Below are 16,491 nucleotides of genomic sequence, written 5' to 3' on the forward strand. Positions count from 1 at the left end.
GGAACCAATGACATGTGTTAACCAAGTCAGCGAGCCTGAGCACCTGATCCCGTTAGTCGCCTCTTACGACAAGCATGGTGAAGCTGGTGAAGATGAATTCTAACCCAGATCGTCATGGGTCAGGGGCAGGGAGAAGCTGATTACCCAGTGACTACACTTACACAGACTTACATATTTTCACAGCATTTTGGCTATTTCTTGTTTCTTTTGTACAGTTAAACCCAGTGAGAAACGGTTACCACATTCAAAGGATTTGCACCTTGATAATGACAACCAGAAAACTAGGGCTGGAACGAGTCACCAATGCACCGATACATCACGATACATTTAAGTTTGATGCAGCTATCATATCATCACTGGTGTATCAATAAAACGATACACAACCTTTTTTCACAACAGTATTATGTTAAAAATGTTAAAGTACTTATTTAGAGAAAAATGCACAAGTATGATAGAGTTACTTGTTTGTTTATTACAATAGTGTTATTGTTATACACAAATACCTTGAAATAAATCATTTTAAGTCTTTAATACTGTGTCATTCTTTCAAGGTGTATGTATCGTGATACGTATCGTATCGCAGGTAAAATATCGTGACATAGTGTATCGTCCCAGCCCTACAGGAAACGAGAATCAAAACGGCCTGATAAATCAGTGAGAGAAAGCATGAATAACAATCAATAAAACGACATGCAATCAGCCTAGTCAAATAGTCCAACCATTCTTTGTCTGTCATGAGATTCTGATGAACCTATTTATAACAGGAATATTCAAGACAGTAACTGTATGTTTTCTTAATCGGGGGGCGTGGTGGGCGAGCTGGCTAAGTCGCCAGGCTGGTGATCCAGCGAGCATGAGGTGCTGGGATCGAGCCCACCTGTAACCGGATGTAAAAACCTTGAGTCAACTTTGTGTGCAGACTCTTTCAGTGTTGTCACAACCCATTGTGTACAGTACACAACCCTGTGCACTTAAAAGATCCATGAATCCGTTGGTATATGTCCAGATGGTGGCCACATGAATACGTGCAAACACCTAGTTGTGGGTACAGCAACGTGCAGTAAACTTGGACAAAGTACTGTGACTATGTGTCCCAATCCACCCAGCTGTGAATGGGTACCTCGTAAGGATGGGAAAGCCGCAAGAACTCGGTGCGCCTTGTGGCAGCAAGAGTTGTATGATCCCCAGGGAGCTGAGACTGATAATAAGATGTGCCGTTGAGATTCACATTCCAATGTACGAGGGAAAAAAATATCAGCATGCACTAGTGCGTGGACATGTGCGCTATAGAAATATCCAATAATGAACAAAATTAATTTCTTAAATCATGACAATGACCTCAGGTTACCATTATTTCTAGTTCTTCACTTGCTGAGAATATCACTGATCACAAACAGGTTCATTGTCAAGAATGTCTTTTATGGTACAACGATATGCTTTAACAGCTTGTCTCTTACTTTTGTCAGCAAAATCAAAAAAATAAAACAGTAACTTGAGTTTGAAGGTCATCCACTTAACACTTCAATAAATAAGACATAAATTGTTCTGCTATGACTATACCATTATTCGCAAGTCACACTGACTAACTAAACCCCTGTTAATGTAAGCATCAGTTCAACATAAGACGTTTTGGTGTGACTCACCAATGATATTTCCACGATCATCCTTCATGGGGGCACCCCCACCCCCCTTGCCGTATGGGTTGTAAACCTTGGCCTCTTCCTCCAGCTTCATGTCATACCTGCAACATCCCATACATCGACTTATTAACCTAGAATCTTCAGGAAACAGGAGAATGATGAAATTGTGTCACTGCAGTCAAAACGTAATACATCCAGGTTGGGAATCCACTGTCCCTCAATTCTGAATTTGCAAGAAAATAAGTTAAAGGACAATATTGTCTCGTTCGTTGATGCACAGAGTAATACTGCAGTCACATGACTGTGGGCGAGTGAGTATGATTAAGCAATATTGAGCAATAACATGGCGGGTACACCAGAAATGGGCTTCACACATTGTACCCATGTGGGGGAATCAAATCCGGGTCTTCGGCGTGATGAGCGAAGGTTAACCACTACGCTACCCCACCACCCCCAACATGAATGTGACTATTATTAGCTCATGTTACTTGAGGGAAAGCATTTCAGAGAAATCAATTTTCCGTCAATAATGGCAAAGAACTGATTCTGTCTAAGGTGTCACATGACGGAAGCAATGTTCGTGAACAGGGTAGACAATTATTTAACAAGAATAATCAAAAATTCTTATTTTCACAATAAAAATCTGTGTTAATTAGCAATTCTCACCATTCCTGTTGAGCCTTCTGCTTTGCTTTCTTCATCTTGTCTTCTTCAATCTGGTATAATAAGAATGAAAACAAATGAGCCTTGTTTATGCATAGAGATATCAGCGTTCATACAGATTATCAGCCATTTGGGGGATCGGACCCGGTGTAGCAGGCCATTTCTTCCCCAGTCTAAACATTCCCTGTGGAGAATCTGGCCTAGGCCAAACTTTCACCGGGAGGTTTTGTCCTAGGATATTCTTACCTCGAGGAAAGCTTGGGTTAGGCTAAAGTCCCCACCCATCCCCCCGGACAAACTTTCCCCTGTTTAACTAGGACATTTTGTTCTGTTTTCTATGAAAAGTGGAGAGATTCTGGCCTAGCTAGGCTACATCTTCCCCACCCTTGTTTTTATATCAAAAGGGGAATGATTCTGGCCTACCAAGGCTACTTCTTCCCCACCTTGTTTTTATATCAGAAGGGGGATGATTCTGGCCTACCTAGGCCATTTCTTCCCCATCCTTGTTTTATATCAAAAGGGGGATGATTCTGGCCTACCTAGGCTACTTCTTCCCCACCCTTGTTTTTATATCAAAAGGATGCAATTTTCCAACATTATCAAACTGTGTTGCACATGGCACGATCCGAAGGCACAACAATCAACAAAACAAAGACAAACTGGCAACATTTTTAGATCCTTTAACCAACACGGATGTAAAAGGTGTGGATGGCACTTGATCAGCCGTAATAAACACTCTTGTCCTGACAATGACCCATTCGACATCTCACCTGTTTGGCCAACTCCAGCTGATAGAGTTGTGCCTTGGCACGAGAGGCTGCCTTAGAGTCATTGCCCTCCGCAGCATAGGTTGCCCCACCTCCCGGTGCCTGCCTTTGTCTGGGAACATCAAGACAAACATGTCTCAGTGATTAAAACATCTTTGCTATCAGGTAACTATCTACAAATCTCAACAAGAGAACAATTTCTTTCTGCTTTGAAAAAAAACCAAAAACAAAATCCAGAGAATTTTATTCCTGGGTCAGTATTTCTTTCATATAGGGGCCTTTGAAGAAAGGGTAGAATAGGTCTTCAGTAACCCAATAAAAGAGACTATGCTTGTTTTATTCCGGTGGTCAGTTTTCATTGACTTGGTTGACTTTCATGTCATCGGTTCCCAATCGCGCAGATCGATGCTCATGCTGTTGATCACTGGATTGTCTGGTCCAGACTTGATTATTTACAGACTGCCGCCATATAGCTGTGATATTGCTGAGTGCGGCATAAAACTAAACTCACTCACTCACTCACTTTCATACAGGAAAATGTTAAAAGTATGCAACAAGTAGGAAATGATTCAGATCAATGATCTCAAAAGGCATTTAACGTTCTTTTGTAAATCTTTGAATTGGTTTGTATATCAGTGCACCCTTACCTGTCATCAAAGCGCACCCTGGCAGTGTTGCCACCTGTTGCTGCTGCTGCTTGAGGAATGGCTACTGCAGCAACACCAGGATGTGCTGCACCTGAAAACAACAAAATCAGTATAACCCTCTCTCCCTATGCTCCACTGGATGATCCACCCCATCATTGTTCAGCAACAATCAGCCAGGTAACACATTGTAACCAGTGGATTCCCATTTAGTTAGTTCTTAAAAAGGCATTAGTACTGAGTACTTGGGGCCTCTTCTGCCCAGAAATCCATAAGGAAAGAAATAGGAAAAATTAAAAGCTAAACCTATTCTGTTTTGAACTTTGACATGGTTCATTCTTCCATTAAGAAGCACTAGATGTCATTCATAAATAAACATGTTAGTAAACATGCTTAAAACTAACAATGAGCATTGTCTAATCAATAATCCAACGCCTCAAAACTAAATAAGAGACAAGGTATACTGCCATTCGACCAAGACAAAATTGACTTGAGACAAAAATCTGCTCGTCCAGTTTATTGAAAAAAAAGGGTGTCTTTTACTACAAAACCTGTTACTGTTTTACTGCATGTTTTGTTTCCATTTTGACAAATCAGTATCTCCTGTTATTTTACTCACTCGGAAAATGAATTCAACCATTTCACAATCAAAGGAAACCACAGGTTTTAAGCATTGTGACATGCAATGATTTCATAGAGATTGTCCTCAAGTTAGACTGGTCATACACGTTACAGTTTTACAAAGCTATACTCAAAACAAGTCAGGCATCAATTTTCTCTGATTACTAATTCATGTTCGCTTTTTTCCGTGTACAGAAATCTAGATATTCTAAAATGAGTGAAAGCTACTGCTGGATGTGTTTAACTGTAGGAGTTTTCATATCTTATATGCATGTCGGTTTATAATGTCCACTCACCAGCCACCTCAGGGTCCAGAGGGTTCTTTGTGGCCAGGTAGTGGTACGTTTCATCCAATGACGAAAAGCTGCCACCCCCACCGCCAGTAACAAATGTCCTGAAATACAACAGGAAACATACACTCAAACTCTCAGCATCAAACACTAGACTCTATATATACAAAATTAAACCTGTTTCTTATAAAGATAATTAATGTTAATTTTGTTTGCTTTCTGTTTAACCCAGCAATATTCCAGCTATATGGCAGCGGTCTGTAAATAATCAAGTCTGGACCAGACAATCCAGTGATCAAAAGCATGAGCATCAATCCACGCTATTGGGATGGGTCAAACAAGTCAGCAAATCTGAACACCCAATCTTGTTAGTTGCCTCTTATGACAAGCATGGGTTGCTTAAGACCAATTCTAACCCAGATCTTTACGGGTCTTGAATTTTGTAAAAATATATATGTATCTTTATTTGTATCAATACTAAGTCCAAAGTAAGTTCAGCTATCATGTTTTTCATATATTTCCATTATGCTGTGGTAATCACTGCAATTTATGTTCACAAAAATATGAACACACATGGGCTGAATATTCTCTGTCAATTTTCTATAAGGAACAATACATTTACATACCTAAACAAGACTGTCTGACAACACAATTTTTCCAATATATTTTCATATTGCATAAAATTTCTAATCTGACACAAAGGAAACCAGTTCATTCTTCCCTGCATGACAACCACCATCAACACCTATGAAGCCAGTTACTTACGACGGCTGGTACTCCAGTCCCGGGGGGGCCTTGATGCTGCTGACTCGAGTGGGTTCCAGCAACGAGTCGAAGCCCCTCTCCAGAATGCCTGATGAGCTGTTGGTCGCAGGTGCTGTGTAGCGTTTACGGTCCAAGTCGAAGTTGATCCTGTCCAGCTGCTGTATCTGCTCCCACTGGTGGTCTCCCTTGAATAGACTCTTCCGCCCCAACACCAGCTCCGACCGAGGGCTGCATGGAAACACACAACAGTTTACATGAAACCTCCCAGGATTACAGTCCTAGTGCCCAAACATCTCAGTCTACTAGCCTGTGTCTTAGTATAATTTTCATTATGCTTTAGTGATATCATATGCAGTTTTATTTGCCTTACATACAGTTTTATACAAAAGTTCACTGACTCTTTGGACAACACATAAAAGTTGCAGACTGGATCATTGCACATTAAAATGTCTCATATTCATCAACTTCATTGCCTTGAGATTATAAATAATAACATATGTTTGTATTTGCTACTCGCGGTTGTTCTGATGGTAAAGTGAATCAAGGGATAGTTACTAAGTTATCAGTGATGCAGCTCAGGAAATATACAAAGGGAGACAATTCTTGAACATGGAAATACTGGTCACAGTGGTCAAATAGTTTTTGACAGCATTAAGTAACATTTCAGCAATATTAATCAAAGAGACACAATAAATGGGTTTCACACACTGTCCCATTTTGGGTATTAGAATGGTGGACTTTGGTATTCTGGGTAACACCACCATCACTCACAGGCCCTCATGTCTTTGCGAGGATTAATTTAAAAAAAATATGTATATAAAAATTTGAGATGAACCCCGAATTGAAATGCTTCACAGTGCAATACATAATGACAGTGCAATACATAATGACAAGGCCAGACGGTGTGTGTGTGTGTGTGTGTGTGTGTGTGTGTGTGGAAGCAAGCCCTCTGATTGGTCAACGCATGTAAATCTGCACATTCTTTATGCATTCGTGGGCATTTTTACTTCATCGACTGCTTGACTGGGAAATGTAAGATTCTTTTCTCCAGCAGTGGCTTCTACAAAGACAGCATCAGGTGTAAATGTCTCCTTAACAAGCATCAACCAACCAGAGGGCTTGCTTCGACCACACACCCGTTTTGTGCTGATATATCGTCCTCCATTTGTGTCAAGATCGTTTAGTTAAGAGTCAAAATTGGGTTTCAATCGACATGGAGAAATAACAATAAAGAATTGGTAGGTGCCATGAGTGGTGCTCGATAGGGTAATCATCCATGATTATGTTTACATTAAGTTTTAATCAATTGCATGCGATGGTAGCGTAGCGATCGGCAAAGCAATCGGGTGGGGTGCACCGAAGTGTCCGGCCTTGTCATGATGTATTGTACTATGAAGTATTTTGAGTCGGGGGTCATCTCAAAAACAATATTTTTTAAATCTTTAATCCTCGCAAAGACAAGGGCCTGTGCCATCACTTGGTCAATGAGACAAAACAGTTTGACACTCACCTAAGTTTGTCATAGTCTACAAGTCTGGTTGACACAACTGGAGCTGGGTCCGCCATCTTGTAGACCGGAGGTGCGAGGACTATAGGAGCCGGCTGGGGTGGAGGTGGTGGGGGTACAGATGATGCACCAAAGCCTCGGAGTCTGTCCTGCCTCTTCTCTGGGTCATTGGCTCCAGTGGCAGACACTTTCATCCCATCTAGCTTCTCTCTAAACAACAAAATGTACAATACATGTATACAATATGTAAAACTCTTGACATTATTGTTCCAGTGAAAGAAAGTTTCACAGCATTGATTATCATCCTCCTGACAAAACTGCCATTGGTCATGCAATTGGTCAAGCCCTGACCAGTCAAGCAACAATCAACCTTGACTGGTACCATGACACTAAAACAAGCTGAGAGCTTGAAGTTGTCTTTCAGCAATCTGATGCATGATCCTCATGCAATTCATCTCCATAAGGTTTGCAGTTGGTTCCCCTAAGTTAGTGGAGAAATTCATCTTCGATGTAACCACATATATAAACATAACATATAGTGAGTGTTTTAAGTGAGTCTAAACTTTTGATGGGTAGTATAGTTGATTACAAGACATCATACCCCGACCACAAGGATTGTTACTGAGGTGAGGTGAAATTGGGTTTAACGTTGTGCTTGAGAATATTTCGCTCATATGACGACGTGCATGCGTGTGTATGTGTATGTGCGGCTGCTTGTACTATTCCAGACTTAAGCTGGTTTTATAGTGCTAGCCCACTGAGATACCATGCCACAGTGAAGCATGAATAGCCCACTCAAACACATTATACTGACTCCGAGCCGACCAGTCCTTGTTGTATCCATTAATGCCGAGAGCCAGGCAGGTACCAACAAGTACCATATTTTAACGTCTTTTGGTATGACGCGGTCGGGCTTTGAACCCGCGCAACCTTCCGCTCTCCGGGCGGACTCGATTGTTACTAAGTCAATCACTGGACGGGCTGGTCTTGACTTGATTATTCACAGACCCACATCATATCATTGAGAATGCTGTTGAAACAGACAAACAAACATAACCAGCAGGCTCTTAATCCTGTCAATGGTCACTCTCTGAGTGCCTACCTGCGTTTAGCTTCACTGGCCTCCAACATCTGCTGTTGCAGCTCCTTCCTGTATTGTTCCTTCTTCCGCTGCTGGGCACTCATCCGTTCCTCAACCCCTGCAACAACACGACATATAAACATATAGAGGCACATGTCACCACAACTGGTTCTTCCAAACCTGAATAACTGGCACAATCATATAGTCCAAAGCCAAAGTATCAAGTTTTGCTAGTTTCATAGCCTGTGCAAAGATTAACGTCATGATTTGTCATTCAAACTGTATTCCACTGGCACATGATTAGTACTGAGGAGTTGGTGCCACATGCCTACAAGATACTTGTACAGGACTGTTCAAAAACATTTTCAAAGGGACGGAAATCATGAAAAATAGTATGCAGGTCTTTGTATTCCTAGATAGGTATGACTGAACGGTGTGTATGTTTTGTACTTACCTATATATCACTACTGAAGAAGGTCCATTGATGTGATTTCACTGACCCAGGAGTTTAGTACAACCACAAACCATTATCTATATTTCAGCACAGTATTAATTTAGTAAGTGGTACTGCTGGCTATTATGTTTACACATCATCACAAATGCCATTCAAAGCACAAGGAAGAATATTTGTAGGTTTTAGTGAAATCAAAGCAAAGGACCTTTCAAAACGATCTTGATGTATTGAGAATGGTTGGTAAGAGGAAAATTTACATGAAGCACTTTATTTTATATCCTTTGGTTTGCAAATCTGCTGTCCCTTAATTCAGTTGTGAAGTACATACAAACTAAAGACATACACTGATCTGGGAAGAAGATTCTAAGTTCATTTAAATACGCAATCCAAATCACAATATTTTGTCATTTTCCCAAACCAACATTTTCTACAATCTACATTCTGACCATTTAGAAAGACAGATCCACAAACCAAGGACAACCGAGGAGTCCTGACCAGTTGTAGCCAGTATCCTTGTGTCAACTGCATTTCATTGTCCCTGAACATACAGTGATCATTGTGCATGATCAATGTATCTATCTTGAGATTGGTTAAAATATAATAGTCCATTCATATTAAGTTGTAATCCAAATGTAAGCATGCTCTCAGGAATCAGTATTATCCCAGTCAATAGATCAGTGTCCACTGATTATTCATTCTCAGCTCCCTTGGGAGTGTACAAGCAAGCCATGAGGATTTTTATGGCATGTGGCACAGAACTATATAATTCAATAATTTGTCATTTCATATATGAGCATGAATAAAGGACACAAATAACACATCACACATAAGATATTTTAAAGGATTACCAGACCCTTACACCATGAACACAGACAATACAAACACTTATATCAAAATTGAGGAAAACAATATTACTCAGACAAACACGGTTTAGTCAAGTTGTAGCTATTATGATTAAATTCTGGCTACTTCAACACAGCATTTATTAGTAAGAATTTCTGTCAACACACAATAAGCAGTTAGAAGATATGTTAAATAACTATTTGGCCTGAAAGGGAAAACAAATAAAACTCATTAAGATTTCAACTTCATAGTATCTACAAACAGGGTGTTGTGAGAGTGTATTGAAGTGAGACGAACTACTGAGAATGGTTTCAAATGAAAGCTACCTGAAACAAACACAAGTGTGAGACTGTGACTTGTGATTGTGCAGTACGTACAGACACTACACAAATAGCTGGTATATGTTGTCTTATTTTGGTCATGTCAGGATAATTGTCATATTTATATTTATGCACAGACTTTACTCGTTCAGCTCAAATATTGTTTTTGCAATGGATTCCGTCATTAGCCACCCAGTATGCTGTTCCTAGTATACAGATGGGGAGCCAAGCTGTGGTCTCCATGGCTTCGGCCTGCCTCTTAAAGTTTGGGGAACCAAGCTGTGGTCTCCATGGCTTTCGGCCTGCCTCTTAAAGTTTGGGGAACCAAGCTGTGGTCTCCATGGCTTTCGGCCTGCCTCCTAAAGTTTGGGGAACCAAGCTGTGGTCTCCATGGTGTTGGTCTACCTCTTTTAGTTTGGGGAACCAAGCTGTGGTTCCCATGGCCTCGGCCTGCCTCTTAAAAGTTTGGGGAACCAAGCTGTGGTCTCCATGGCTTTGGCCTGCCTCTTAAAGTTTTTCCCATGGCCTCGGGCCTGCCTCTTAAAGTTTGGGGAACCAAGCTGTGGTCTCCATGGCTTTCGGCCTGCCTCCTAAAGTTTGGGGAACCAAGCTGTGGTCTCCATGGCTTTCGGCCTGCCTCCTAAAGTTTGGGGAACCAAGCTGTGGTCTCCATGGCTTTCGGCCTGCCTCCTAAAGTTTGGGGAACCAAGCTGTGGTCTCCATGGCTTTCGGCCTGCCTCCTAAAGTTTGGGGAACCAAACTGTGGTTTCCATGGCCTCGGCCTGCCTCTTAAAGCCTACGACACAGTGAGCATGGCAAAGGTCACAGGTTATCTAGTTTACAGATAGAATACCACAGAAACAACAAAACTCCTTCCCAACCCAGTCAATTCATGAGAAACACTAACACATAGACTTAACTGGACAATAGCATTGAATTTATCTTCTCCAAATCTGTCATCAAACATCATTTCCATTACATATTAGTGGTCATACAAGAACTTGTAATCATACCAGAGAAAGCAAATTTTCCTACACCATTGCTACAGATCAGTGTTATATGGAGTTTTGGGTAATAGTCCATCAATATCAGGTTGAGGGACACTAGATACGGGCTTCCCACATCATACCAATGTGGCTTAAAGCACACACTGTCATAACATGATAGTGTGCAATTTTAAGGATGAGGGTCAACATCATATTACAGTTTCCATTGGTCATATAGGTTTTGTCACAGATGAATTCATGACACAGCAGAATAGGTTAGTATCACTATATCTATGTCACTGTCAATATGTATTTGATAGTTAATACAGACATTGTATGTTTCTAAGAGAACAAAAATCAAAACCTTAGAAGCAATGAATCTCAACAGGAAAATAATTATGCATACTAATTTGTGTGTTGGAATGTCATGTAAAAAGGACCAACCAAGTATAATAGTAATCAATTCAGACTTTAGACACTTCTTGAAATGCCAGCTTTATCAATATCAAATGTAAAATAAGTTTGTGAAATCCAAAATGTATGTATGAAGAAGATGTCGAAAGAAAAGATTCTTACATCCCACTGAACTCAAAGACTGAAGAAATGGACAAAATACGGAACAGACTTGGACAGCATTGGTGTGTAAATAGATACAGCAAGGAGAGAATTCTCACAGTTACACACAAATCACATAATGGTCGCCTCCACACACACACCATGCATACCCCTGTAGTAGGTCAGAGTGACTGTGTCATGAGTGAAATAGGCGTCACAAATACATTTCAAACTCAATTCAAATGTGACACACATTTTTACGTCTTTAAAATTCCTGTAGCATTACTGAAACGCCATTCTTGAAATGTCCCTACGATCTTCACAGATCTAATCAAATTATCTACCTTTGACCATGAAAATAAAATTCATCACAATTCTAAACACTTTGTTCAGACACTAAACCACAGCTGGTTATCAGAAAATACTGTTCTGCACAGACTACCGGTACATACTAAGCATACAAAGGATTACTATGTTCACATTTTTGTCTATAAAGATGTGTTGGTTTTTATAAATGAGTTTGTCTTTACAATATTACTGGTACTAATTTCCTGCCATGCCTTGAGACGGCCGACTACCAATGACATAAACATCATCATTATCTTAGAGAAGTATAAACAAGTGTCACATTTAACCACTTAATAGAAAAACTGACAATTCAGTTTGTCATGCATCTAGCAACAGTGTGTGAGTATGAAAAGTGAAAATTAGACGTGAGAATGATAGAAACCACTTGCCATCATCTTTGGGGTAACTTCGTTTTTCTTGCTGTTCACCTGTAAGCGCCATTAGCATGTGTATGTCACAGCAGTCAACAACCACAGCATTCGTTGTCAATGTGCACAGGCATGACGGGGGTTACAGGAGGGTGGATTACAGGTTAATGTCAGATATTGGGGATAAAATGTAGCAATAGTTCATGAAGAGCATTCGTATCTCATGATACAAGACTGGAATAGTCAGGCTTTACATAATTTTCATTCTACAGAAATATGTTATAATCACTATCACTCGCAATTTGAAATTATGAAAAAGCTATGAAAATTTGAAAATACCTCATTTCAAGTATGACTTTGGCTTTTCGTGTTTATCAATCAATATCTCCAAGACAAGTGATAAATTCACAACAAGAAAACAATTATTGTAAGATTTATCAGGGGAAGATGTTATGGTATTATTCTTCCTTTCTGTCTTCAATTTATTTACCTCCTGACTAAATGTATATTCTCAGCCAATGAAATGCTCTCTCATACTGATTCCAGGTTTAGGAAGCAGGTTATTCTGGTTACAAAATGGTCATCAAGGAGGATATAAGGGTGGATACATGTGATGGATTATGGATATAATCAAGTGGGTATATAGGGGGGGGGCGGCACAGCAGACAATCAGTCACACCAGCGAGGGGACACTTACCAACTGGCAGAGTGGCGTAGTAGCCAGCCTCGGTATTGCGTGGTGGGGGACCCTGATCTCGGGGAGGAGCAACATCCTGGTATCTCTGTGGGGGGAAAACGCACAATTAGCACAGATTTATAGCTGAACTGTCATACTACTTTGTTAAAGTTCTTTGTTTGGCACATCATGGTTGGATATGTAACTGATGACAAGATTATATGGATGATCAACTTAAATATTACAAATGTACAGCTACTTTTGGGAAGTCAGTTTCACAGAAATGCACATATCAAGTCAACCATTAGTCAGTACCTAAAACATATTAGTCAACAAACATGAACTTGACGCTTAGCGTAAGTTTTAGTTCATTTTAGTATTACCATATGGAATTCTATTAGCTCATCTTATTAGACAAATGTTTATAAGATTTCAGACCAGTGGATACATCCAACTGCAGTAACAATGTGTCCAGACATATTCATAATTACTACCCTGACATGGGGAAAAGCCCTGTACTAGCCGACACAATGGTGCCTGTATTGCATGTTGTAGCAGTCATGTTCAAGATATATCATGGTGACCTGTAAATATTTACGTCTGGACCAGACGAACCTGTGACTGTAAAACCAGAGTATCAACACTGGGGTAAGATAACAAAAAATCATTATAACCTGACACAAAGATAGGTACACCTACAGAATACCTAACCCTAAACCTTACCCTAACCCAAACCAAAAGTAAACTCGCATGCTTTCAAAGATGGTGGATGGTTCAAGGTCAACTTCTTCCCTGGAACCATTCACTGTTACTCTCTTCAAGTTTGTGTCATCAGACATGGGAGAACAGTTATCAATATAATTGTAATGACAGGCAGCTCATTAACATTCACAAAGAGGCATCCTATACCTGATGCAGCAGTAATAACAATCGGTACATGAATGACCTTGACCTACCTTCTTGTCGCCACCCTCAGCCTGTTGTTTAGGCGAGGTGGGACGGCTGGAGAGTTCTGCCTCCTACGCAGCATGTTACAAAACACCATCAGTTAGCTGACACTACCTCTAGCTCATCCATGCCTACAGTTACACATCTTTCTAGAAGCTGGACTACTGATATGGGATTCTTATCCTGCTTCTAGCATAGATTACATGAGGATACATCAAACCCTCATCACAGGCATAACAAGTGACAAGTATTTACTTAGCAATGTGTTATTCTAGTACTTTCAGAAAAGTCTAATACATAAAAAGTCTACATTTAACATCAGTCAATATAATTTACATCTCTTTAAATATACTGTGTGTTACTTAGGAAACTTTCAGACTGAAGTTTGTGTTGAATTGTATATATTGAAAATTTTAAAACAATTTAACATAGCAATTAATCAAATAAATATATCTACTAATACATCCTGAATACTTTTTCATGCAAATGTATTTCTAGCTAGCATTTTAACATGCTGGTATAAGCTACTAACTAAGTCTGGAAACAGGTGCTGAGCCCCTTACCTTGAAGTTATAGTCCCTCAGGCGGGAAATCTTAAACAATAACAAACATTTGTACAGCTAGTTCACATTGCTCTCATCATGCAGTATTGACTAGATTCAATTGTCAACTTAGGTAACAAATATGCAATAAATCTTAAAAAAGTGCAACAGGCATTTTGTCTTATAGTGTATGACATTGAATACCATGTAATTTGTGATGTATTAAACAGATCACTGTCTGTAATAGAATGCCTTCACTATGTACTGTAAGGTCAAAGTGGTTACACTGCTAATCAGTATTCAAGTATTGTCACTGAGCACAGATCTCACAGATCCTGGTCAATGAAGCCTTAGCACTAAGATACGGAAGTTAATGTTAATGTATGGCACTTTACTATATAAGAGAGCTTCAAAATCTAGGTCCTGATCAATGCCTTGTAAGTACAAGTGCTATATATATGCTTTGTGATACTGCACACAGTCACAGTTCATATAAACAGAAACAACACCAGAAGCTGGAAGTGACAAATGAAAGTGTTTTGTAACATAGATGCATGTAAGGCTGACATCATCTCCTGTTATATCATCAGCCACTGTTTCAGAATGTACCATCAGTTGAACTTGTGTGAGTATTTCATGAACTTTACCAAACCACACCTTCAATCCTTTGTTAACTTCCTGTCTTTAAGGATACTAAGGTGTAAATAGGATTTCAAACAAAGTGCCCTTGGAGGCAAATTGGGGGAAATCAATATTTTGAGAATTGGAATTATATTTAAACATAGTTATTTACCTAAATTCAGTAGCATTTTAACTTTGAATTTAAACAATGCATTCAGTGCAATCACATCAAACTAAGCAGTTAAGCTTTTCCTTTTGTAATTGTCCTCATATCAGTGAAATTCAAGTCAACTCACCTCCATAAAGCCATAACATTAGTCATAACCAATATTGCTCTCTCAGCAGGTGTAGACAACCCCCAGTACTTTCCATTACACGTCCCTAGACTCTGTATGCTAGTAATGCCCATACCTTCAACACTGCATCTACCAGCAGCTTCTCCTTCAGCAAGCAATATCATTATAAGTTACCTGCTGTCCAGATATCTACTCGTCTTCTACATGATGCCTACCAACAAACAAATATCTACATCTACATGTCACCTACTTCTAGCTTTCTTCTGTCTACTAAGTTCACTGTTTGTTAACTATACCTGCAGGTTACCATGAAACATCTACCAACTTACTACTTCCACTGACACCACTGAACCAATACACCAAACACAGACAAGTTCTGGTAATGCCAAACACGGCAATACCAACAGAAAAACCATCATTCCATGCATGAGGACATTATTACCGCCTCTCTGTCATAGTTCTCCCCCCTGCGCGGACTCAGCCATAACGGGTCATCCAGGATGCTGTGCCTGTCGGAGATGCGTAACTGCCTAGATAGTGAGAGTACATGAACACTGTGCCAGTGACGCAACTCAAGACAAAGAGACAGTGTTAGTAAGCAGCAAATGTGGGGACAGTGCACGAGTGTTGTTACCGACGTGTACATGACGGAAGAGCAATCGACAAAGGCATTGTGTTCGGGAACCATGTGCAAAATGCTGATTTAATCCCATGCTGCAGCCCATTCCTTAATATATGTATACAGAGAGACAGTAGCTGTAGAGTTGACATAAAACCATCCAATACAGAATTGACACGGCTAATATAATTAAGTGGAACTGCCTATAATTTCTTGTTGTTTTTAATGTTACACTTCATACAGGTCAGTGGATAATTATACATCTGTTATTTGTTTAGTCTTTATATGTGAGTGATATAAGGAAATATTCCATCAGTAGCCCAGCAGGGTTATCAGAATGTTTATCAGACATAGCAATCATATTAGGAATCAGACCATTTCATAGGCTAGACAAGCGTAGCTTTCACCACCTAGTTTCATCACCTACACTATTTCAGTCCAACACTGAAACTTTACCTGGGTAACAAAAGAATTTGGTTGGCACATTATCACTTCAACCTGGGTACTATACCTGCTTCTAGTTTTACTACACTCACAATTTCAGAAACTGAACGAGTCCAGAAGTGGATTTATCATTAGTCATATGTAACTAACATCCTGTACTGTCCTCACATCTCTGGTGTGTCTCACCAAAAACACTCTCCAGACAGATCGGTTTTCAAATTTAAATAACCTAGCAACGCACTTATGATCAAATATGTACAGCTGAAAGTATTCAAATTTAGATCTTTTGACATGATAAATAATCACTGCATTCTCATAATGTCTCTGATCTGATTTTTGGTGAGACGTTTCAGACAAGAATGTTAAATACTTTTACACATGTAACATAATAGGGTGAGAAAATGAACCAAACATGCACGATGGTATAATAATTTTGAAGAGATTATAGAAGTTGTACTACAAAATTAAACTGAAAGTCTGTGATGTATATAGA

The 16,491-nt window shown here is 39.7% G+C and overlaps 1 protein-coding gene across 1 annotated transcript in view; it reads right to left on the reverse strand.

Annotated features, from left to right (window-relative positions):
- The window catches only part of LOC124275285 (centrosome and spindle pole-associated protein 1-like), an 82,438-nt gene that overhangs the window by 24,464 nt on the left and 41,483 nt on the right, over window positions 1–16,491 (reverse strand). Inside the window, exons 13-24 of the mRNA XM_046710766.1 lie at window positions 14,040–14,069; window positions 13,485–13,547; window positions 12,550–12,634; window positions 11,874–11,912; window positions 8,000–8,096; window positions 6,901–7,107; window positions 5,391–5,618; window positions 4,632–4,729; window positions 3,718–3,808; window positions 3,074–3,182; window positions 2,307–2,356; window positions 1,644–1,741 (exon numbers count right to left, since the gene is read on the reverse strand). Of these exons, the coding sequence (XP_046566722.1) occupies window positions 1,644–1,741; window positions 2,307–2,356; window positions 3,074–3,182; window positions 3,718–3,808; window positions 4,632–4,729; window positions 5,391–5,618; window positions 6,901–7,107; window positions 8,000–8,096; window positions 11,874–11,912; window positions 12,550–12,634; window positions 13,485–13,547; window positions 14,040–14,069 (1,195 nt within the window). The remainder of the gene's footprint in view (window positions 1–1,643; window positions 1,742–2,306; window positions 2,357–3,073; window positions 3,183–3,717; window positions 3,809–4,631; window positions 4,730–5,390; window positions 5,619–6,900; window positions 7,108–7,999; window positions 8,097–11,873; window positions 11,913–12,549; window positions 12,635–13,484; window positions 13,548–14,039; window positions 14,070–16,491) is intronic.

This window comes from Haliotis rubra, unplaced genomic scaffold (genome assembly GCF_003918875.1).
Source record: "Haliotis rubra isolate DU_JTF1 unplaced genomic scaffold, ASM391887v1 Scf2, whole genome shotgun sequence".
NCBI lineage: Eukaryota > Metazoa > Mollusca > Gastropoda > Lepetellida > Haliotidae > Haliotis > Haliotis rubra.